The 25,722-nt window shown below is 41.5% G+C and overlaps 1 protein-coding gene across 1 annotated transcript in view; it reads right to left on the bottom strand.

Moving 5' to 3' along the window:
• Nucleotides 1-25,722, bottom strand: part of COG5 (component of oligomeric golgi complex 5) — a 541,624-nt gene that overhangs the window by 223,867 nt on the left and 292,035 nt on the right. Inside the window, exon 8 of the mRNA XM_073619666.1 lies at nt 10,706-10,871. Within this exon, the coding sequence (XP_073475767.1) occupies nt 10,706-10,871 (166 nt within the window). The remainder of the gene's footprint in view (nt 1-10,705; nt 10,872-25,722) is intronic.

The following is a 25,722-nucleotide window of genomic DNA, read 5'->3' on the forward strand; positions in this document are numbered from 1 at the left end:
ATGATTAAATAAGTCTCTTTACAGGAAAGAGCTGCTAATTCTGATACTCTTCTAGCAGAAGAAATGGCTACCAGAAAAATTAATTTTCTTGTCAACAAGACCAAGAGAATTTGATGTATTGGTTCAAAAGGCTGTTTCTGTAAGACTGACTGAACCAAATTCAAGTCCTAGGGGTTTAGGGGCGCCTTAACCGGAGGATTAAGACGCGCCACCCCTTGCATAAAGTTTCGGACCAAAGAATGTGAAGCAAGTGGCCGTTGAAATAATACTGATAAGGCCGAGACCTGGCCCTTGACGGTACTCAAGGCCAGATTTATTTCTAATCCCATTTATAGAAAGTCAAGAATTCTACCTATTACATATTTTCTGGGATGCCAACCCCTGGATTCACACCAGGATACATAAGCTTTCCAGACTCTATGATAAATCACTCTGGAAGCTGGCTTCCTTGCATTGATTAAGGTAGAAATCACAGGACCTGAAAGTCCACGACTCTTCAGAACGTGGGTTTCAATAGCCAAACCATCAAATTTAGTGTTTGTAAAGCAGGATGGAACACTGGACCTTGCGATAACAGGTCTGGACGTGACGGTAGGGTCCACGGGGAACCTACTGTCATCCTTACTATTCCTGCATACCAAGCCCTCCTGGGCCAAGCTGGGGCCACCAGAAGTACTGACTTCTTTTCCTGCCTGATCCTGCAAAGGAGTCGTGGCAGTAGCAGAATAGGCGGGAATGCATAAATCAGTGAGAACCGATGCCACGGAATCACCAACACATCTGTCCCGTATGCAAGAGGATCCTTTGTCCTTGGCACAAACTTGTCAATCTTTTTGTTGAATCTGGACGCAAACAGATCTACATCTGGAACCCCCCATCTTTGGCATATGGCCCGAAAGACGTCGGGGTGAAGAGACCATTCCCCTGGGAACAACCGCTGGCGACTTAAATAGTCCGCCTGCCAGTTTTCTATCCCTGGAATGAAAACTGCCGATATGCATGGCACATACCTTTCTGCCCAGATTAAAATCTGGTTCCCTTCTCTTTGAGCTGCCAGACTCCTGATGATTGATAGTGCCTGCTGTGGCACTGTCGGACTGGATCCTGACTGGGCAACCCTGTAGCCTGAGAGTCCAGGCCTTTAGGGCCTTTATGCCGCACGGATCTCCAGGATGTTGATGGGTAAGGACCTCTCGGTTTTGGACCATACCCCTTGGACCGCAGACTGTTCCAGAACTGCTCCCCAACCCGAAAGACTGACATCCGTTGTTACCACTGTCCAGGTAACTGGTAGAAAGGATTTCCCTTTCTGCAGGCTTTCGGGTATCAACCACCAATTGAGGCTCTGACGCACTGCATGAGACAGGTGCATCGGAAAATCTAATGCCTGAATTTTCTTGTTCCAGGCCGACAGGATACTGTGTTGCAGCAGTCTTGAATGAAACTGAGCATAGGGCACTGCTTCGAATGAAGCTACCATCTTTCCCAGCAGCCTCATACAAAGGCGGACAGAAGGACCCTTCTTTGTCCTGACTACTTGAATCAGCTCCCTTAAGGTAGTGATCTTTGCCTGAGGTAAAAATACCTTTTCCTGGCTTGTATCTATGATCAGACCCAAATACTCCAGTCTTCTTACTGGTTTTAGGAAAGACTTCTCTAGGTTGAGAACCCAACCTAGGCGTTCCAGATACTTGACTGTGGTCATCAAGTTCCCGCTCAAACAGGCTACCGACCGGTCTATCAAGAGCAGGTTGTCTAGGTATGCTATGACAGTTATACCTTAAGCCCTTAATCTGGCCAGAGGAGGAGCCAAGATCTTTGTAAACACTCGAGGTGCAGTGGCTAGCCCGAAAGGTAGAGCCACAAACTGGAAATGGCGCCCTTCTATTTTGAAGCGCAAGTACTTTTGATGAGCAGGAAAAATGGGTACATGCAGATACGCATCACTGATGTCTATTGATGCCAGAAATTCTCCTCCCTGCAGGATGGAGACTACCGACCGAAATGATTCCATGCGAAAGGATCGAATCCTTAGGAATCGATTCAGATACTTTAGATCCAGAATGGGTCTGACATCCCCATTTGGCTTATGGACCGTAAAAAGGTTGGAATAAGATCCCAATCCTTGATCCTTCGTGGGAACCACCATGATGACTTTTTGTGACAAAAGTCGCTCTAACGCTAGAAGGAGCGACTGCTTTTTCTCCGGATCTCTGGGGACATTTGATCTGAGGAAATGAGGAGAGGGGAATTCTTGGAACTCCAGTTTGTAACCTAAAGTTACGGTGGAGATTACCCATCTGCCCTGGAAATCCTCCTGCCAGAGCTTTGAGAACTGTAGCAGTCTTCCCCCCACTCGAGCGAGCGGGGGTGCCCCTTCATAAAGAGGCCTTAGTGTCTTGCCTAGCAGGCTTCTTCCCTCAGGACTTATTTTGTCCCTGGGGTCGACTCTTATTTCCAGACCCAGACGGAGGAGGCCGTCGCAACTGCCTGGAGGCTGATGCTCCTGGCACTGGGGAAAGAGTTTGTTTGAAAGAGGGACGCTTACTTCTTTTCTTAACAGGTAAGAGAGTGCTTTTCCCACTGGAGATCTTTTGGATATAATTGTCTAGATCTTCTCCAAACAGCCTTGCACCACGAAATGGAAATCCAGCCAGAAGTTTCTTACATGGTGCTTCGGCTGACCAATTTTTCAACCATAAGATTCTACGCATATGCACCAACCCAAGTGAGAGATGAGAGGTTTGCATGATAGAATCTCTGATGGCGTCAACAGCAAAACATAAGGCCGCTGGAAGGTTAGCCAACCCCTGGGCCTGCTGTTCAGGCAGAACTTTAAGGACCTGCTTAACATGGTCTCTTAAGTATTGACAGACTCCGATCGCTGCCACTGCAGGTTGAGCTACTGAGCCTGCTAAGGAGAAAACATCCTTCAACAGGGATTCCAACTTTTTATCAATAGGATCCCTGAGCATCTGAGCATTGTCTACAGGACAAGTCAGACTTTTATTTACGGAGGAAATGGCGGCATCAACGGCCGGTATCCCCCACATCTTTGTAAACTTTTCTTTCATAGGATAAAGTGTTGAAAACTTTTTAGGCGGAAAAAAACGTTTATCTGGGTGATCCCACTCAGAATAAATGAGCTTTTCAAGTAGATTATGAACAGGAAAAGCATGTGTTGTTTGAGGGGGCTTCAGTGACCCCAAAGAAGAAGAGGGTTCTTTAACTGATTCAGATACGGGTACTTTAAATGTGGAGCGGACCAATCCAGCAAGGATCTGTACTAAGACTTTCTCATCCTGAGAAGCCGAGGAGGGCCCTTCTCCACATGATTCCTCAGAGGAGGAATCATCAGTCCCATCCCGATCCTCTGAAAGGGATTCTTCTCCTTTATCCCAGAGTTCCTCAGCCTGAGGGTCTTGGGTAACAGAGGAAGACCTAGTGCGTTTTCTTCCACTGAGTGAAGATGCAATTACGGCCATTAATCTTTCCTCTAAACCATTAATGGTTGAGGAAAAAACCTCCTGTGTAATGAATACAGGGGCTGAAGTGCCAAAAGCAGATGCAGCCCCTGACCCCAACGGCTCTCCCTGGCTAGCCGTCCTTGGCCCTTCAGGGGGGGAAGGTGCTGTAGAAGGGGGGTCCTCAGAACCTGAGGGAGATCCCCTAGAGCCTCTGGTTCTTGGAGTATTCGTACCTCTTCTACCCATAGTGCAAAGCAACAAGGTGGAGGTATCACAAAAATGAACACTGACTGCTGAGCGATGTAGTCCAGCAACAGCCACTGCTACCAATGCCCAGTCTAGTGTTTCCCAGTAAATGCTGCCTAGGGAATGCCTGTGTCCTACCTTACATGTGACCGTCAGCTCTGTGTCCCTCCATAGGCTGTGTGCACCTGAAAAGTGTGCTTCATATAGCCCTGCAGCCGGCGATGTGGGCATCTAATCACGCTGGTACGTTGCGCTGACACTCCGCCCCCCCTCCTCTGACCACCCCCCTCTCTTTTTTTCAACAAACAATGCTTTCCCGCGCGAACTGACCCTCCGGGACAAGCATGGAGGGGAGGCTGGGGGTGGAGAAGGAAGGAGAGAGGCCGGCAGCTGATGGGGTCCGCCATGTGTAATGGTGGCGGCGGTGATAGTGCGGTATACTACCGCCTCACAGACCAACTGCGGCACCCCCTACTCTTGGGGGGAACATCCCTGAGGAGAGCCCCCCATCCCATTCCACCTGGAGCTCGGCTTGGAGGAGCTTGTGCAGCGTGAAACACTGAGACAGACAATCAGCATGAGAAGGTATGTGCTCTTGGCAGCCCCCGGTGGCGACAATAGGCATAGCATACATTTACTTAAAGGAGAAACCTACTAGAATTAAAAAATTCTGTGGAATCTCCCTTACCTTATCCAGCTGCAGGGTTCTGTTATATAGACCCAATCTTCACCTCTCACGGTGGGCTCCGTTTGAAAAACCTTCAGAGACTGGGGCCGCCTACGGATGTAAAGCACCCGGCCAAGAATAAGGCTAGAAAAAACAAATTCTGAAATGCGGGGTCCAGCTCTCTAAAAAGAGGAAGCGTTACAGGTAAAACCTCGTTTCTTCGGACACGAGGACCAGGTACCATCCAATCCGGCCTAGAAAGGACACTTTGAAATGGATCCGGTTCACCTGGCTTGCCCCAGTATAGGACATAGGATATTCCCTTTGGAGCTCAGCGCATCTTTTACACGTCCAACACCTAAGAAACTGGCGAAAAAACTGAGGTATCCCTATAAGGGGAGGGATTATATAGGGGGTTGAACTTCCTGTTTAGGGTGTGACCAGTGTCCAATCACCTAGTGATACCCTATATAACCCATCAGTAATTACTGTGGCTCTGTGTCCCGTGATGTACGAAAAAGAAAACCTTCTGCCTTTAGAACCATTTTAATATTTTTTCCCTAATATATACTGTATGTTGGTAAAACTTTCCAGCAAATGTGACAGTAGCATGGCTTGGAACAAACTATAACAATAGCAGGCGTCTTTCAGTTCTTGTGACTAGTTTGGAAGCGCTACCCCACATGACAAATTATAATTAAATTACAACAAAAGCTGTGCAAATATAAAAATCAAATTAAATTAAAGTGCACGTGCAACAATGGAGTTCATATATAGTTCATGAAGTTCACAAAATTTCATATAATTTTCATAAGACTTCCAAATCTTCTTATTGCATAACTATTTCCATGTGCAAAATAAAAGTGCCAAGTGCTGTTGGGATTCAATTTGTGCAGTCGGTGCTCCCCTCTTGTGTGCCCTTACACTCACCAGATATCATAGACTTCCATGACAGAAGTCTCAAACGCTTGAACTGATAGCTGGGCTTTGTTGTCCTGCAGGCTGGGACTCTAATGGCAGCTTGAGATGACCTCAGAGTGTGTCCAGGTAGTTGGTAACAGATGGCAGAGAGAAAATGATAGTGTAATTCTGTTTTATTTGATTAAAAACAAGTAATATGCACTTACATCTTAAAACATGCTGTAATGCTTAAATGCTTTAATGCACCCATGGTCAACTGACGCATTTCGCCCCTCCCACGAGACGATATGAAAGGATCCTTTGATAACATCTCGTGGAAGGGACGAAACGCAAGTCGCCAATCACTTCCTGCTTTACGGTGTTTAAGCTTACAGTGTATTTTAAGATGTAAGTGGATATTACTTATTTTTAATCAAACACAATGGAATTACACTACCATTTTCTCTCTGCTATCTGTTGCCAACTACCTGAACACCATCTGAAGACATCTCAAGCTGCCATTGGAGTCCCAGCCTGCAGGACAACAAAGCCCAGCCATCAGTTCAAGCATTTGAGACTTGCGTCTCACAGGCCAGATCTGAATACACCACCCGTGGTCAACTGACGCGTTTTGTCCCTCCCACGAGACGTTATCAAAGGATCCTTTAATAACGTCTCATGGGAGGGATGAAACGCGTCAGTTGACCACAGGTGCATTTAAGCATTACAATGTGTTTTGAGATGTAAGTGGATATTACTTGGTTTTTAATCAAATAAAGGACAACAAAGCCCAACCATCAGTTCAAGCGTTTGATACTTCTGTCATGGAAGTCCATGATATCTGGTGAGTGTGAGCATGAATTGAATCCTAACAGCACTTGACACTTTTATTTTGTCTATGGAAATGGTTATGCACTAAAAATATTTGAAAGTCTTACAAAAATTATATGAATTTTGTGAACTTCATGAACTACATATGAACTCTATTGTTGCACATGCACTTTGATTTGATATTTGCACAGCTTTTGTTGTAATTTAATCATAATTTGTCACGTGGGGTAGCGCTTCCAAACTAGTCACATATTTAAAGGCACAGGCACCTTCAGAAAGCAGCAACCCATATTTAATTTAATAGTATACACACACAACTTATGTAATTTTTTTTCACATAAAAGTTTATTAAAGTATTAAACTGGTATACATACATTTCTGCATAACAAAAGTTGACAATGTATTATAAAGTACAATACAGCGGGTAATCCAGATAAGTACAGTTATGTTGTCTTGAGTAACAATAACAATGGTTTGCAAACATATAGAGAGACCAGTTTCTCAATTATGACTTCTAGTGATGTCACAGGCAGGACGTAAAGCGGGCCCAAAGTCATGTTTCAAGTCCTGTCTCTATAGAGAGCTCGATAATTGCTGTATGGTTTACCATTTTTACAAAAATGTACTCTAGGTCTTATTAAAGGAGAGGATATGATAAGTGAAAGGAGAAAAATTACAGAAAATACTAGAGAGAAATGGGAAATGTGGATAAATAAAAAAAAAAAAAAAAAAGGGGAAAGGGGTTTATTAAACCACCGAAGGAGGGTACCTAGGAATCGATTGTGAGAGAGGACCCAAAAAAACAATCCATGGTATTTAGTACCGTTCGGTCATACGCAGAACCATATCAAGTTTTGAATCTTTAAGTGTAGGTCCATGGGTTTGTTATACATCAAATCATACAGAATGTGTTAAGACCTTCTACTCATCTCATTAGTTTTTCAAAGACCTGGGAGTATTTAAAGACAAACCACGGAGACCAAGTTTTATGATATTTCTCCGTTATTTCGGAGGATTGTGCTGCTGTGTCTTCCATCTCGCAGATATAGGCAACTCTATTTAGCCAATCTTTGAGTGTAGGAGTGTGGGTGGATTTCCAATAAAGTGGAATAAGTGAATTGGCTGCATTAATCAAGTGCTTGGATAGAGAAGTTTTATATTTTTTAAATGAAAGATTGGTTATATGGAGCAAGCAACATGCCGCATCTAGCTTCAGTTTGGTCTCCGTGATCTGTAGGATAACCTTCCTCACCTCGGCCCAAAAAACTTGGATCAGGTCACATTCCCACCACACGTGTAACAACGTACCCCTGTCCTTATTGCATCTCCAGCATATTTCTGTAGTTTGAGGGAACCATTTATGTAGTTTATCAGGGGTGGCATACCAGTGAGTTAAGATCTTATAAGCCGTCTCCTGCATCCGTGTACTTATCGAGCCTTTATGGGCCAGTATACAAGCAGCCTCCCACTGTTTGTCAGTGAATTGTATATTCAGTTCCCTAGACCATCTCTCTCTGAACCTGTCCATGTCATCAGGTTGCAAATCCTGTATTAAAGCATAAGAAAGGGAGGTAGATTTTTCCACTATCTCCCCTTTCAGACATAATTGTTCAAACTCGGTGAGATCTCTTGTAAAATTGTTCCTGTGTATAGCGGAATTGACAAAGCTGCGTATCTGGAAGTATGTCCACATGGGGATGTGAGGTGTTTTGTTATCGCTCCTAAATTGGGAGAGATCCTTTATTTTCTTTTTTGTGAAGCATTGCCCTGCCAGTATAGGCATTTTGGTATCTGTTGATGTCAGAAGGTGGTTGCCCACGCCCGGTGGAAAGTCTGAGTTATCTTTTAGTGGTGTGAGCGGGCTTAGCGGGGAAGAAAATTTAGACTGTTTTGCTAGTATGTGGAAAATGTCCAGGGAGGTACCAATAAGTGGATGAATCTTTACCGTGAGGGGGTATGCTATTTTTGATACCCATGGTAGGAATTGAAGTGGGGAGGAGCACATATCGTTTTCTATGGTGACCGTGTCCTTATTTTTTGAGTGGCAATGCCAGTCAATGATACGGGCGAGATGAGAGGCATGGTAATATCTCTTAAAAGTCAGGTATCCCCAGGCCTCCCAGCCTTTTGGGTCTGGTAAGGAGTGAGGCTTTAATGCGGGGCGGTTTATGGGCCCAAATGAATCTCATTTGTATAGCGTGTAATTTTTTGAAGAAACTATGGGGAATTTTGACAGGTAAGGTGCGTAGTAGGTATAAAATTTTCGGAAGGACAGTCATCTTGCAAATGGCTGCCCTGCCGAACCATGAAAAGTAGGATGTGTGCCAATTTTGTAAGTCTTTTTCGATAGTTTTAAGGATAGGTGGGAAATTCCGTTCATATACTGAGGAGAGTTTAGGTGTTAACCAGGTGCCCAGATATTTGATTGCATTGTTCTCCCATTTAAAGGGGCTGTTGCTCTGAGCCCTATTTAGTACATCTGTCGGCAGAGTGATGTTCATGGCTTCAGATTTTGAGAAATTGATTTTAAGGTTGGAAACGTAGCCATATGTGGAAAACTCTTTCAGCAATGAAGGGATGGAAATGTGCGGGTCTGTCAAAAAAAATAAAAGATCATCTGCGTAGGCAGCAACTTTGTATTCTCTGGTATTTAGACTGAAGCCTCTAATGGAGTTATTCATTAAGATATGTCTAATGAACGGTTCCAATGATATGATAAAGAGCAGAGGAGACAGTGGACACCCCTGTCTAGTCCCATTTTTTATGTTAACACTCTCTGATAATGTGCCATTAATTTTAATTTTAGCTGAGGGGTTTTGGTACAAAGCAGAGATCCATGTCAGCATATGTGGACCTAGTCCTATGTGTTCACAAGTCCCCATCATATAATCCCAAGCTACTCGATCGAAGGCCTTCTCGGCGTCGGTGGACAAGAGAAAGCCCTCGATCTTTCGCTGACGGGCTGCATAAATCAGATCCAATGATTTCGTCACATTGTCTTTAGCTTCCCTGTTAGGGACAAAGCCCACTTGGTCTGGTCCTATTATATCATGCAATAGAGGCTTCATTCTATTGGCGATAATTTTGGCTAATAACTTGACGTCAAGGTTTAGTAGGGAGATTGGGCGATAGCTAGCGCAGTGTATTGGATCTTTGCCTTCTTTAGCTAGTACTGTTATGTGTGCTGTCAGGAAGTCGTGTGGGACGGATCTCTGGGTAGATAATGAGTTCAATGCGTTTGTTAAAGGGGAAGTCAAGATGTCTAAAAACGTTTTGTAATAAATGGCACTAAAGCCATCTGGGCCTGGACTCTTTCCTGTTTTCAACTCTTTGATAGCTTTCTGGATTTCTGGAGGTTCTATTTGTTTCTCTAATTGTGCGATGTCTTCTATAGCTAGGATTGGCAGATTGGATTCTCTCAGGTAATTTTTTATGGCCATGTCCCTATCTCTCACCATGTTGTTGGGTTTATGTTGGGGTGGGAGGTTGTATAACTCTGAGTAGAATTTATGAAATTGTTGTGCAATTTTATTCGTTGCTCTTTCTATTTTACCTTTTTTATTTTGGATGCCTAAAATTGAGTGTTGGGAAATTTGGCCTCTCAGTGCTCGTGCTAGGATTTTTCCCGTTTTGTCCCCCTGTTCGTAGTAAATCTTTTTTTTGAAGAAGAGAAATCTCTTGGATTTAGTTTCTAGTATGTCTTTGAGTGACTTTCTTGTTCCTAATAATAATGTCGCTGATTGGGTAGTAAGTGATTGTTTATGTTGAGTTTCTAAGTCACGTATTTTGTTCGTCAGTTTATTTATTTCCAACTCAGTTTCTTTTTTTCTTCGTGCGCCCATTCGGATTAGTTCCCCTCTGATATAACATTTGTGTGCCTGCCAGACCATTAAGGGGTCTGCTGTTGGGGTAGCGTTAAGTGTAAAGTATTCTCTTAATGATGACGTCATTTTTGGTAGTAAGGATGGATCCGTTAAAAGTGACGAATTTAATCTCCACGTGCTGGATTTCACGATGGGTTCCAATATGTTCAGCGTGATGGCTATTGGGGCATGGTCCGAGATGGATTGTCAACTTATGTAATTTTAATCACATATTATTGTTATTGCACATATTCTCTAGTAAGCGCAGGAAGCATCAATTTGGCACACACAGATTGATAGGAAGGATTTACCAAAGTTTTTTTTTTTTTTAAAGAAAATTGAAACCTTTAAAACCCAACTCCTGTCATTGCCATTTGACAGCTTGACCTGCATGTAAACATGGAATTCATATAAATAAAGGCATGGGAATTTACAAAAAGTGCTCATTACATGCTTTAGCCACATACAAATTTTTTTTTATATATATTTTGTAACCACTTTTTCTAGATTGTAATGTGCAGGTGCATTTATGTAGAGCATATGAAAAATACAACCTTTTTATTATGCAAATATTTTTAAAGTTTCATACTCAAAGTCTGTGCTGAGCATACAGCATGAAAAGGAATACTGTATGTAAATTGGAAGACACACAAAAGCAACAATTCCTCAAAGCTGGTAACAATGCCAAAACAAAATGCCAGCCTTTAAGCATACAAAAATGTAATTCTCACCTCTCTGGACAGCTTGTGATGATTGTGTTAGAATTTTGATATCCAAAGCATTGTTGATATTCTCATCTAATGCTGAACAATAGCCATCCACCACACTGGTAATGACACCTTTTAAAGCTCCCAGGTTGTAGAACACTTGAAGTGCTGTTCCGACTTGTGTTGGATTCTAAAGGATGAAAATGAGTATGTTAACTTACTAAATGTGTTGTGTTTAGTAAAAGAATATTACAATCTTAACTCCCCATTCCTCCTTTTACAATCACTGTTCAGAATACTGCTGAACAATTTCCTTTTTCATTTAGAGTCTGTGAAAATGGATTAAGCAGACTCATCTATAAAAAAATGTGTATATTTTAAGAGCCTTCTCTAGACACATTAGCATGGAGACTCTCTATTTTAGATTATTGGGAAGCCCATTACGTGTTGCAAACTGTGGGGTATATTTATAAATGTTTTCACATGCGATTAACACAACTTTCACCCAAGATACACACTAAAGAATGGTGAAGATGAGAGAGTCCGGCACCAAAGCATAATAATATTATTATGACTGAGGCCTCCACAAGAGGCTGAAACGCATCAATCTTTTACAAGGAACTGATTCCTTTTTGTCTTGTAGAAATAAAATGATTCCTTTAAATCTAAGATGCTTTGGTGCCAGGCTCTCACTTCTTCACTGAACTAATGGCAAGTAACACGTGAATCCGGGCACATGTGTCTGGATGTCATCCTAGTCATTTGGGGTAGCAGCACTTTTACCTCTTGATTGGACACACTAAAGATTCCACATTGATTCTGGAAAAGTGAGAATCCTGTGTTAACACTGTGAAACAACAATTATAAAGAGACCTAGATGTTAGTGCACCCTTTCAGGTTTGTATGGCTGAGGCCCCACTGGGAAGAGCCACTTTCCCTATCTGTACAGGTGACCATTGTCACTAGAACAATAAGTGATTGGAAATCTAAAATCTACAATTGTCAAATTTCCCCAAATAGACATAGTAAAAAAAAAAAATCTCTAATAAATCAAAATCTTTAAAAAAGGTTTTGGCTTTCAATATATCTTACGGCTACACTCCAGGCAAACAATTGAATCCATTAATTTCTGGAAGTTACATGGCCCTACCAGCATAACTAACCCGGAGACCTACATTTTCTCTACTGCAGTTAAAAGAAATAGTTCTTGTCACTGCCCGTTAGGCCTCATGTACACTGCTGCTGGTAAACGGACGTTCAGAGGCAGTTGGATGCATTTTTCAGTTGCCCCTGAACTCATCCAATGTTATCTTTTATGTACATGTACACAGGTTCGTTTAATGTCGTTTTTAGGCAGTTGAGTTTAGAGCTTTTGGAAAGCAAAAAAATTAGTTCAGACGCTGAGTTTAGAGGTATTTCAAGTGCCAAACGTTTCTAAAAGCAGTAACTCGCGTTCAGCTGCATTTTGTTTACAGATGTTTTTCATATTTGGCCATTTTGAAAAAAAAAAAAATTTTTTTTTCAAACGCTTCTAAATGCAAACACGGCTAAACGCAGCATGTAAACACGGCAAAAAACGGATGTTTTAAACGTGGGTTACTTTTTGTCAAGTTAAATCGTTCAGGAGAGGTTGTAAAAACGTCCCGTGTACATTAAGCCTAACTGAACAGTGAATGAGAAGCAGCAAATTAATGAGCTAATTCTGTTACTCTGCTCTCTCCAGTCAGCATGTTCATTGCGAACACATGCAAAACTGATTGGTTCCATGTGCTGCTTCTCTCCCGCTCACAGTCTGAACTTTGCTTTCAACTTTACGAACACAAAAAAAGACTATCCTATTCTAAAGCCTATGTGGCTTTTCAATACAGGCCTTGCTTTTATAAAAATTACTTGCGTCTGCTATTCTGATAAAGATTTACATTAAAGGGGTTGTAAAGTCAGAGGGGTTTTTATCTTAATGCATTCTATGCATTAAGATAAAAAACCTTCTGTGTGCAGCAGCCCCCATTGGCCCCCCAATACTTACCTGAGCCCCATCTCTCGCCAGGGATTGCATTGAGTGACTCAGCCATTCGGGATTTTCCTCCTGATTGACTAAGACACAGCAGCGGCACCGCTGGCACCCGCTGCAGTCAAAGTCAGGTAGCCAATTAGGAGAGAGAAGAGGCGGGGCCGGACAGGGGCTCCGTGTCTAAATGGGCACAGTGAGCTTTGACTCGGCTCAGGTGCCCCCCATAACAAGCTGCTTGCTGTGAGGGCACATGACAGGAGGGAGGGGCCAGGAGAGCCGAAGAGGGACCAGAGGAGGATCTGGGCTGCCCTGTGCAAATCTACTGCACAGTGGAGGTAAGTATAATGTTTGTTATTTTTAGAGAAAAAAAAAAAACAAGACTTTACAATCACTTTAAACAAGCATGCAATATGATAACAAAGGGGTACTAGCTAATGCCCTAACATTTATGTATATTTCACATATACATTTTCTCCCAAGATCATTGGAAACTCAAGTGTAGTAGTCTCACCACTGCAGTCCCAAAAAAAAAGACAAAACTGATTTATAATTTTAAATAGGCTTTTCCACATGTTCTTTTTTTTTTTTATTTATTAAAAGCTAAAATCCAAGCAAATAAACATACAAATTGATGAAGTTATATGCTCATAAAAATAACTACATGTATTTTTGATTAGAAGCCCTGTAAGTAACTAAATCTGTAGCTTTAGTCCCAGACTTGCAGGAGGAGAAGGAGAGGGGGGACAATACTAGTAACCAATCAGGTTTGATTGTAGTACACATAAAAACATGCCAACAGTAGGACTCGTCTTTGTGCAGCTACTTCTTCACTATCCAATCAGCAGGTTGGGGAGCGTTCTTAAGCAAACTGCACCGGTCAAGTGCCTGGCTTTGATATCTTTCAGGGGTGCTGGGATGAAAAATTTGGCTGCACAGAACAATAAATCATTTGACAGGTAAAGCATTTTCCACATATATACAGTTGTGCTCATAAGTTTACATACCCTGGAGAATTTATGATTTTTTGACCATTTTTCTGAGAATATGAATAACAAAAACTTTTCTTTCACTCATGGTTAGTGTTTGGCTGAAGCCATTTACCAGTCAACTGTGTTTACTCTTTTTAAATCATAACGGCAACAGAAACTGCCCAAATGTCCCTGATCAAAAGTTTACATACCCTGGTGATTTTGGCCTGATAACATGCACACAAGTTGACACAAAGGGGTTTGAATGGCTATTAAAGGTAACCATCATCACCTGTGATCTGTTTGCTTGTAATTAGTGTGTGTGTATAAAAAGTCAATGAGTTTCTGGACTCCTGACAGACCCTTGCATCTTTCATCCAGTGCTGCACTGACGTTTCTGGATTTTGAGTCCTGAGGAAAGCAAAAGAATTGTCAAAGGATATGCAGGAAAAGGTAGTTGAACTGTATAAAACAGGAAACTGGTATAAAAAAAGATGTCCAAGGAATTGAGAATGCCAATCAGCAGTGTTCAAACTCTAATCAAGAAGTGGAAAATGAGGGGTTCTGTTGAAACCAAATCACGGTCAGATAGACCAACTGAAATTTCAGGAACAACTGCCAGGAAAACTGTTCAGGATGCAAAGAAAAACCCACAAATAACTTCAGGTGAAATACAGGACTCTTTGAAAACATGTGGTGTGGCTGTTTCAAGATGCACAATAAGGAAGCATTTGAAGAAAGATGGGCTGCATGGTCGAGTCGCCAGAAGAAAGCCATTACTACCCTGTTTCCCCGAAAATAAGACCTAGCGTGATTGTCGGTGATGGCTGCAATATAAGCCCTACCCCCCAAATAAACCCTAGTTAAAGTCCTGGTAGGTCTTATTTTCAGGGTAGGGCTTATTTTTGGGGAAACAGGGTAGGGCTTATTTGGGGGGTAGGGCTTATATTGCAGCCATCACTGACAATCACGCTAGGTCTTATTTTCGGGGAAACAGGGTATGCAAATGCCACAAAGTATCCCACTTACAATAAGCCAAAGAGCACAGAGACAAGCCTCAACCCTTCTGGTACAAAGTCAAATTGAGCTTTTTGGCCACAACCATAAATGCTACAATTTGAAGAGGAGTCAACAAGGCTTATGATGAAAGGTACACCATTCCTACCGTGAAACACGGAGGTGGCTCGCTGATGTTTTGGGGATGTATGAGCTACAAAGGCACAGAAAATGTGGTCAAAATTGATGGCAAGATGAATGCACTGTTATCAAAAAATACTGGAGGAACATTTGCACTCATCAGCCAGGAAGCTGCGCATGGGACGTACTTGGACATTCCAACAGGACAATGATCCAAAACACAAGGCCAAGTCGACCTACCATTGGCCACAGCAGAATAAAGTGAAGATTCTGGAGTGGCCATCTCAGACTCCTGACTTCAATATCATTGAGCCACTCTGGGGAGATCTCAAATGTGCAGTTCATGCAAGACAGCCCAACAATTTACAGGACCTGGAGGCTTTTTGCCAAGAGGAATGGACAACTTTACCATCTGAGAAGGTAAAGAGCATCATCCACAAATAGCACAAAAGACTTCAAGCTGTCATTGATGTTAAAGGGGGCAATACACGATATTAAGAACTGGGGTATGTAAACTTTTGATCAGGGTCATTTGGGTAGTTTCTGTTGCCATTATGATTTAAAAAGAGTAAACACAGTTGATTGATAATAAATGGCTTCAGCCAAACACTAACCATGAGCGAAAGAAAAGATTTTGTGTTATTCATATTCTCTGAAAAATGGCCAAGAAATCATAAATTTTGACAGGGTATGTAAACTTATGAGCACAACTGTATGTCAGCTGTGTTATAGTTGCTCATCTGGAGTTTGGTTTTATTTACAGAGCGTAGAATAGCCACTAGCAGGAGATCTGTATTTCACTTCCAGTCATTCAGCCACAATATTTAACATCGGTCAAAGTAAGCCGAAGAGTAGAAGCTTCATGCTCTGAAGAAGCTTGTGGTCAAGCGAAACATGTAAGCATTATTATCATGGTATCCGTGGTGAAGACATGGTGAACCCCACCAGCTAAGGTGATCCCCCCTCAGCTCATCCCAAATGGATATCTGCTATCAATTGCTGACTTGAAACTTTCACTGTGGTGCTGCTTCAGTCCATGATTCCTGACACATACTTGCTGGTGTTGAAGCAGTGGGTTTTAGGACAAGTGACTCTTATAACCACCTAACGGTGAAACCATCCTCACTGGATATCCCACGTTTTGCTCCCCATATAGCTGGCACAATAAAGAGGTGACTGAAATGGAGACAAAGACACGGAGGCTATGACTATCTATACAGAGGAGGCAAAACGGTGAGCTGCACTTTACTCAGACTATTTATCAAAATCAAAATCATTATCAGTGTATCCCGTTATTTCATCTGTACCAAGTTTACTCCTTTAATATTTGCCAGCTGTCTCCAACAAAACCTCTCCCCTCTTTTTTCTAAAGTGCCTTCAGTATTGTTAATTTACGGACCTCTCAGTACTGCACTCACAGCCTGCCTATACATCGGGAGATCAACACACATGATAATCAGTTTGCCCACACCGCTATGGGAACTTTTTACTGAATTTAAACAGCATCCTATTGAAACCTTTGGAAAACAGCATGATTGATATGATATATATTCCTTGCAAGGAAGTTATTATTTTTCCACTGCTTATCCTTTTTCCAATTTTTTGGTTTCCAGGTTTACATCCCCTGATCCGATTTTAGGATCAGTGTGTGTCTGCATGTGTGTGTGAGAGCGTGAAGGGATGTGTGATCTAGATGCGGTGGCCACCTGTCTTTCATTTAGACGTTTAGTTCTATTTTATATTGTGGGTTGAAGATTGGTGTTTTTGATAATTTTTCACAATATCTATGTGTTTAATAAAGTCTATTTGGATAAACAGCAAATGATACTTTGTATTTCACTGGTCTGTCCTCTATGAATAAATTCTCTGGGTTTTCCCATCTTTATATGCCAATTATCTAAATTTCAGAGGACAACCACCCCTAGAGGTTATTTTTTCACATATATTTTGCTGTATACCTCAGGTCGACGGTAAGAGCGGATTTTTCTTAATGGGGCATGGCTGATTGCTAGCCTAAGTTTTTTAACCCCAGAAAATCCGTTTCTGATTGGATAAGTCCCGGGTCTTTTTTCATTTTGTTTGTCTTGTCCTTCTCTGCCCCGAGGCCCCCCATGTTGATGAGGGCATGTGGCCTGGTATGGTTTGAGCGGGGGGAGATTGCTCCTTCCCTCCCTTTCCTGCCCTGCTGGGCTGCATGCTCGGATAAGGGTCTGGTATGGACTTTGAGGGGGACTCCACACCATTTTTATTTTTCTAATTCTGGTGTAGGGTTCCCCTCAAAATCCATACCAGACCCTAAGGGCCTGGTATGGATTGGGGGTGGGCCCCCACATATAAAAACAAGTGTTGTGGTTTTGGTGCGGGTCCATTGAAGTCTATTGTGTGCAAAACAAAATCTGCACGAAAAAGTCACCGACCCTTTCCAAAAACGCATCAGCTGAAAAATGCATAGATGTGAATGTGTACAATAGGAAACTACGTTAAATGGATTGTAGTACATTTCTGCAGAACACACACAAAAAAAAATGCATGGGTGAACCTAGGGTAAGAGTCTTTAACTATTGAAGTAAGATATCAACCATGCAAGGAGTGCATTGTTTGTATTGAAATAGGAGACCCATAGACTAGCTGGAATCATGCCCTGCTTATGTATTAAGCAAACATGGCAGCTTCATGTATGCACACAATTAAAACTATAAAGTAGAGTTGCACGATTCTGGCTAAAATGAGAATCACAATTTTTTTGCTTAGAATGAAGATCACGATTCTCTCACGATTCTTGCGGCGTAACATCATCTTTCACATTATACAAAACAAAAATAAAATTGGGCTAACTTTACGGTTTCGTTTTTTTTTTTTTTTTTTAAATTCATTAGTGTATTTTTTCCCAAAAAATTGCATTTGAAAGAGTGCTGCGCAAATACAGTATGACATAAAATATTGCAACAACCAGCATTTTATTCTCTAGGGTCTCTGCTAAAAAAAATATATATAATGTTTGGGGGTTTAAGTAATTTTCTATCCAAAAATACTGATTTTATTATTGTAAGCAACAAGTGTTAGAAAAAGGTTTAGTCTTTAAGTGGTTAAAGCAGTTACACTGACCTCATTTACAAACTGAAGTTCATTCCTTTGATCTAAGAACGAAAAGTTACTTTGTTTATAGTTATCTCCGATGTTGAGATAAACTTGGCAAAAATGTTTTATTTTTTTTGTTAGCTGTCAGAAGTGAGCAGAGAACGCGATTGTTACTTAGAATCGGGGAAAATGCTGTTTTACGATCGGGAGGGGGGTAGAATCGCAATTTCGATTCTTTAACAATTAATTGTGCAACTCTAAAATACAGTGATGCAAAGTTTATAAAATCCAACACTCATTGATAAGGTTATTTACACCTAACTGGTCTCCTATATCAATAGCTAAAAAAAAAAAAAACAGAAGAGATAATACAATCCCCTTAGCATCTTAAGCATTTATCAAATACTGAAACAAAGTGAGTTTGGAAAACTGCTAGTAACACAGCTGCCAAAAATACCATTGCATTTGGTTTATTTAAAACATGATGGACATAAAAGAATCACTATTTTTCACACACCATAGGTATGCTGCGGATTCACTCTACTGTAGAAAGTTTAGTCAATTCTGTGGTTTCTACACAAGTTGTAAAGCACAATGGATTCGATTTTTAAGAAAGATTTAAATACATTTCATGTTCTAGGCCAAACACTTTGTACTTAGCATGCTATTTGCAAAAGTTTATACATCTGGTATTCCATTAATCTGTTAAGCACTAAACTAAGATGAGTGATTTTCTGGGTCACCGGGATTCAGATTTGTTGTGCTGGCCTCAAACTATATGTAATTACTAATCCACAGAAACACATATCTCATTCCCCCTGGTATCTAAAGACAGGTGGGTTAAAATTCCACAGAGTTCTGGATTGGGCTCTTCATGCGGGTTACACTCGCTTTTAAAAAAAATAAGGAATTCTAATCACTTTCACAGACAAGCTTATTGACATGTTGAAAATGACACCATGCAAATAAAATTTAATTACAGGTATGGAATGGGAACGCAACTGGTAGGCTGAAATAGTCTCACTGCACGGTTTGCATTAAATGTATAAATGTAATTCTTTCATTGTATACAACAGGCACAACAGAGAGATTTTGATGAAGGACAGTGAACAAAAAAGAATAAAAAAAAGGGAAAATCCTCTGCTGGGTAAGATTTTAGAGAATAAAGAAAGACAAAACTTCTTTTGTTCTGATCTACGAGTCTCCATTTTTTTGATTGAGCAGCAGACATCTGCATTTTCTCAATGGATACTTTGTTTTACATAACGGTAATAAAGGTAAAATGCATGGTTTAGAAGCAGCACAGGGCCCCTTCACCAAAACACAGAATATGGCTGGTTTTATTCATATACAGTATGCTTGTAGAAATAGTGGGTTGTAGTTACAGTATTCCTTAGCAGTCACTGATCCAGCAGCTGCAAAATTAGCTTTAATGTTGGTGATGTTGGATATCCAGCATCAATACAATCCTCAAAAAAGCCCAATAAAGGATATACTTCCTTCATTTGCTCAAAAAACAACTCAACCTGCCTCAAGGTCTGCTGATACTTTTACAATACAGTAATCAAGTCTGTTCTTTGCACTTCCCTCACTATTTGGCTTGGCCTCAAAACAGGATCGAAGCAGACTACAGCAGACACTTAGGTCTGCAAAAAATAAATAAAAAATCACTGATGCTGACCTGCCCACAATTCAGGACTAAAACTCCCGAGTCAGAAAACAGACAGAGAAGATCACTGCAGACCCCCGCATCCTAAACATTACGTGGTTGATTTAACAAATAGATTGTTCACTTTGCAAGTGAACTATCTTCAAAGCTTAGTGAATGAGGTGAAGTTTTACTGACGTCTATTTTCAATCATGTATTCAATAAAGCATAAATTATGTTTTTGTTTTCATTGTACCTGGCTGGGTATTCTTTGCCAAATGAAATTTTCACCACATTCAGTAGGGAAAATTCCCTTGCAAAACGCAAGTTCCATAGTAAGTGAACAGTTTATTTGCCTTTAGTAAATGAGCCCCATTTTGTTTTAACTGTTCCTCCCTGGTAAGCATTACAGATCACTGTACGCCAGACTTAACAATTTTTTCCCCTAAAGCTATCACACTAATAAACACCTGAATTCTCACTTATACAAATACCATTTTGCACCATTTGAACTACTTCAGCTTTTAGATGTTTACAGAACTCACAGTGAGACATTGTTTGCTTGTATGCATGGTGGGTCACTTTTCAGAGGCAGCTCAGTGGCTGTTAGCAGTTGTTTAGGACACTACGTCTTATGAATGTTTATTAATGCATGTTTTTTTTCTGATCCCAATGGAGATTTTACATTGGCATGCGGTTGTGTTGCAGTCCTTTTGGCTTCAATGGGTGAGAATTTGGCAAATGGAAGGCCTGTTAAAAGTGACATGGGAAGTTAAAATGGCTGTGCTGCAAACTGAAGCATTGCAGCAAAGTAATTGACCTGAGCGGCCTTCATGTCCGCTTGCAGGTAGGCAGTTGAGGGGTGGTAAAAACTCTGATCAACCTCTTATTTTTACAACTCCTTTGACACCTGGTATGAACAAGGCCTTAAGCTGGTTGTGAAAAGTTTCCCTTAATATCTGTGACAAGTAGAGAGTCAGGGAGTAAGAAGAGTAGGGAACATTTGTTGTTGAAGTCCCTAGATATTCCCTGCAATCTAACAATCAGCATAAGTACTAAAAGTGGGTTATTTTGCAATTACTACCAAATCTGGGTAAGATACGTTCTGTGGAGTAATCTCTATTATCAGGCAAGAACAACATTTTTAGTGGTTTAGTGGCTCCATCTGCACAGCAGCGTCATTCATTCACAGGGATCTGTGAATAAACAAAAAACAAATCCCGCATGCCAACGCAGCAGATGGACTATGAGTATGCTGATCAGGGCACTTGTAGTCCACTGACACTTCTTGCAGCTTTCTAGCTGAAAGCCTATATGGAGTGTAGCGCTGGTAGATTTGTGATCTACCATATGTTAGGTAAATTTAGTAACTTGTTCGTTAAATAGGTTAGGTTTGCCTCTGTTCCAGCTTGGCTGACGTTGTGTGCGTTTCCATACTGACTGGTGGGTGTCGCTGTTATCACTGATCAGTGTTGGAAGGGCAGCGTGTCGAAGCGTATGGATGCTCTTCTGTCCCGGAGACAACTCGGTGGAGGTGGTCCTCCGAGTTGCATTCTGGGCGAGGGTATTTATGGGACAGATGCCATATTGTGGGGTTCATTTTACAGCCACCTGCTGGCCCTCCTGGCTGACAGGTATGTGTTAGAGAGCAATCTCGTGGTCCTCCGTTCCCGGAGGCCCACGCTGCTGCGGCACAGGGGTGGGCCCAGAAGCTTGTCTGGGGCCTACCACAGCAGCCGAGGAATGGTCCTGAGCTGTCTATCCAGAAGGGAAGAAGCTGGACAACCGAGGAGATCCCAGGGGAGGACCCGTCATGGAAGGATCATGCAGCGTGCTGGTCTGGAGAGGGGCCTGGTGACTCGGTTGGAGGACATATCCTAAAAGTAACTATACAGCATAGTGTTGCCGGGTTGGCTTAAGCACTGTCACTGACGTTCATTGCAGAAAACCAATACATCCTGTGGCAGAGGATCGTACAGGTTTACCCCAAACAAGTCTGTGGCAGAGACTTTTGTTCGTGCTATGTACTGGCTGCTAGGCAAGTGAGAGAGGCCTATCCAGGAGAGCAAAGAGTGCGTCCCACGAGGGGAGCGCATTCTATTGTAATATCCAAATTCTACCAGGACATTTGTCAAGAATATTACAAGAAGATATTTGAGTTTCTTCTGCGGTTTCCCTTCTGCCTCTTTCCTGCTACTTCTATACTAAATTGTTTAATAAAGCATTGAAAACGTATTCAAGTGTTGGTGCGTGTATCGTCCAGAGGTAAACTCAACGGAACCCTAGACTCGGTGTCGGTAAAACAGAGGGAAGGAGAGTGAAGGTAACAAGCCCGTTTAAACCAGCAGCTCCATCGAGAGTTAGTGCTACAGGAGGTACAGGCAGAAAACTGGAGGATGTTTTTGATTGATCCTATGGAAAAAATAATAATTGCACTTTTTTTCTTCCAAAAATATGTGCAATTATTTTGTTTTTAGTTTAGTTTGTTCAGGTCGCTATAAGATATTTTCTTTTTTTGTAATTCCTTTATTTTTTCAAATATGTTACAGTTTAGTGGACAAAAAACAAATGACAGTGTATACAAAAATAGTAGAAACAAAAACATGTCACTTAAAGGGTTAGATGCCATATTAGCAGTGTCAAACAACATTTCCCTCGGTTATGCAATCTGTAAAGTATATATAGGGATTAAACCATGTGACGAAGCTGTCTGTGTGCCAAACTGGGGAAGCTTCCTGAGTGTCATCCTAATAACCCACTTAGACCTGTATAGCTATCAAGGCCAAACAGTGAGAGAGACATTCTCAGCCGATTGGGAGGGATAACCCCCAGGATACCAGCTGAGTCCAGTTATGGGATACAACAAAAAAGTAATACAAAACATGATATTCATATTATCTGACTAAACCTTCCCAAAACTGGGGGTAATTTGGAGGGGAACAGAAGGAAGAGGGTGGAAAAAGTGGGGAGAAATAAGACTCCCCGCAGATGGGGAAAGAAAGAGAGGGGTGGGCAGAAAGGTAGTGAGGGGGGAGGAGAAGAAGAGAAAAGGGGGGAACGGCGGTGGAGCCCCCCGACCAGGAAGCAACCCGAGCCCAGGAGTCATTCAGTCTGTGCCACCTCTTGGAGGTACGCTTCAGAATAAATGTAATGTTGCCATGGTCGCCAAGTCTCCCGAAAGGCGCTATAAGATATTTTCGTTTGATAGTCAAATCATTCTGAAAGTATGAAAAAGTAAGATTAGAAAACGCTATTCAGGGCTTTAAAGTGGATGTAAAACGATTTTTTTTTTTTAATTAAGGCTTGCACCTTGTACAGTATAGGATTTCACGTCATCTGTACCCAGTCTTGCCATGAAGCGTTAATCCAGCTCAAAGCAATCCTCTTATCTTTTTTAAGTAAGATAAAAACTGACACAGAGAAATGAGTCAGTTCTTCCCCCTTGCTGTGACAGACAGGTGATTTACATATCTCATGCAGGAGCCTGAGTGAGGCATTCTATATACTTCCCATCCCCCTCCTTTCTTCTCAAGCTCTCCCAGTATTGGCTGCTCCACACCTCAGCATGATTGGGCATGTTGAAGTCATGTGGTGACTTTTCTGGGTTTTGACTGGATGTTAGCGATCATAGCATTAGTTCAGTGCAAGATACACAGGAGAAAATGTATGTTGACATGTGACAAGGGGGAGTGTAGATGTGGGCGGGGAGTCTACTGACATCATGACTCCACCCACCGAGCTCCGGACAACAGACCTGCCCACAGAATCTGCAGTTTGTCGGCTCTCATAACAGACAAAGGAGAGACATTTGACAGGTAAAGATACATGCAGAGGGCATGTATATCCTTATAGATAACCCCTATGGCAGTAGTTTAGAAAGGATGAGAGTGGGTTTACATCCACTTTAAATGCAAGTCCTTAGACGTGATGGCAAATGCAATAAATCTAGCTTGGAATCGTAGCAGTTAGAAACCTGTAGGATTTGAAAAGATTTTTGAGGGGGGATTGAAAACAGAGATCTAAAAGTTGGGCCCCAATGAATGGCAAAAACTGTAACAGCCAAAACATCTTTCAATGGGCAATCACTGGGGAGCTTTCCTTCTGAAAAAGCCAATTCATTAGCTGTCATAAAAATGTATTTGCTTCACCATATTTCTGACCTCACATGTTGCTGGTTTGTTCTGGCCAATAGCAAGCTAGGAAACCTGTATTGAATAAAATGTGTGGACTTCAATTGCTCATCTCTCCTTCTGAATGTTGGTTGCCTGGGCATCACACTGATGCATTTGCTGCACCTTGCTTCTGACCTCACTTGTTTCTGATTTGTTAAAAAAAGCAAAGCGCAAATTGGATTTTGAAACTAAAGATAAATGTCATTGTCCTACTTCCAGCTTTTTTGTTCTCTGATGCCAGATGTCTGAGGTACAATCAGTCAGAAATCAGTCACCTGACATTCTTACATCTGGGCATGATCCGTGTAGCCATACACCTTAGATCTTTCTTTTGAGTCATTGTGACTACCGATTTTTACTGTGTGAAGAGATGTAAAACAAATTTAAAAAGTGTAATGCCCTGTACACACGATAGGATTTTCCGATGGAAAATGTGTGATAGGACCTTGCTGTCGGAAATTCCGACCGTGTGTAGGCTCATCACACATTTAACTATCTAACCCTCCCTGTAAACAATTTGATCCTATATGAATAAGTGGGGGAGCCCGCGGTTATAGAGCCCTCCCTTCCCCAATATATAGCACCCCCTAAAACACCTGTAATACCCCCGGCTACCTTCGGGTGGAGGCTGAACTGTGGAATTCCTAAAAGAGCAGTGTGATTTTGCAAATGCAAAAATAATTCACGCTGTTTGCATAAACAAATATCTCAGTGGCTAGCCAAAACCTGCAGTCAGTCAGTCAAAAAATGATGATGAAAAATGATGGACAAAAAAGTTGCCTCCTTTTGCAATAACATTTTTACCATAAAATGTGACTGCGCGTATAGGTCTGGGGTTCCATGGGGTTCTTCCTTTGGTTTCTGGGGGGGGGGTAATTTAGCGGTACTAATGTTGGCCAAATCCTGATATCTAATCATATATGGCTAGTTATTTAATAATGCGTAGACATACACAATTCCCATAGCATCTAAACATCCCCTATAACGGTTTATGTATGTATGATATGTCTTAAAGGTTAGACACTAAATGCAGTGGAATTGATTTGGGTACTAACATGCCCCTATCTGTGGCAAGATATGATTCTTGCTATGACTACATTATCAACATATTGTTTTAGATTAGCAATCTAATAACAAACCTGGAGTAATGTTTAACTATAACAATAGCCCAAGGTCTGGTTTGCTATGTGCCGCTACATTACGCTATAACCCCTTTTTTTCTCCCCCCCTCTCTTTTGATCTCACGTACTGTATGGGTCTGAGTATAATTTGCTTGATTTTCTTGTACTCTCACTTTGTATTTCCAGTTGGAAGATAAAACTTATAATTAAATAATGAATGACACATGCATTAAGTATAACCCTTTTCCCTCTTAAGAATGAAACTAGCTCATCATATATTTTGATGAGCAACGGCTTTACCAGAATTATACTGGATCTCTGTGAAATACATGGGTGCAAAGGATCATGTCTTGTATATCTAGAGGTTCCTGTCTTTTTATGGATTGGAATGGCTGCAAGATTGTGAACATATAGGCGGGACATGTACACTCTATATATTGAAATATGTAATTGTCATTCAGATGCATATAAACGCACCTGCCTATTCATGTGACGATTTTTGGATATTCTGTGTGCATACCTATACTTTCATGTGTAGCCAGTCCTTTGCTGCAATCTGTTCTGATGGATGTCCCAACCTTGATCTTCAACTGGGCAAGAATTTGCTTAGTTCAAATGAGATCGGCACATATATGGGGGATTAGATCTATCACACAACTCTAATGGATTAGTTACTTCACCGACCAACTGAGAGAATAGAGTGAGGGTATAATGAATGGGAGACTTTCACTAGTGGAGTGTCTTTTCTGAAAAACGGCTCTTGAAAAAATAAAATTGTGAATATACCCACACCTGCAATGACTAATTAGAACTCTATTAAACCACATAGGTATATGTAGCTAAAACATGCAGCTTATAGAGTGACCAAATGAGAACGTGTGGCAAGTGTTCGCATAATATTTTCAC

Source organism: Aquarana catesbeiana, linkage group LG03 (assembly GCF_042186555.1).
Source record: "Aquarana catesbeiana isolate 2022-GZ linkage group LG03, ASM4218655v1, whole genome shotgun sequence".
Lineage (NCBI taxonomy): Eukaryota > Metazoa > Chordata > Amphibia > Anura > Ranidae > Aquarana > Aquarana catesbeiana.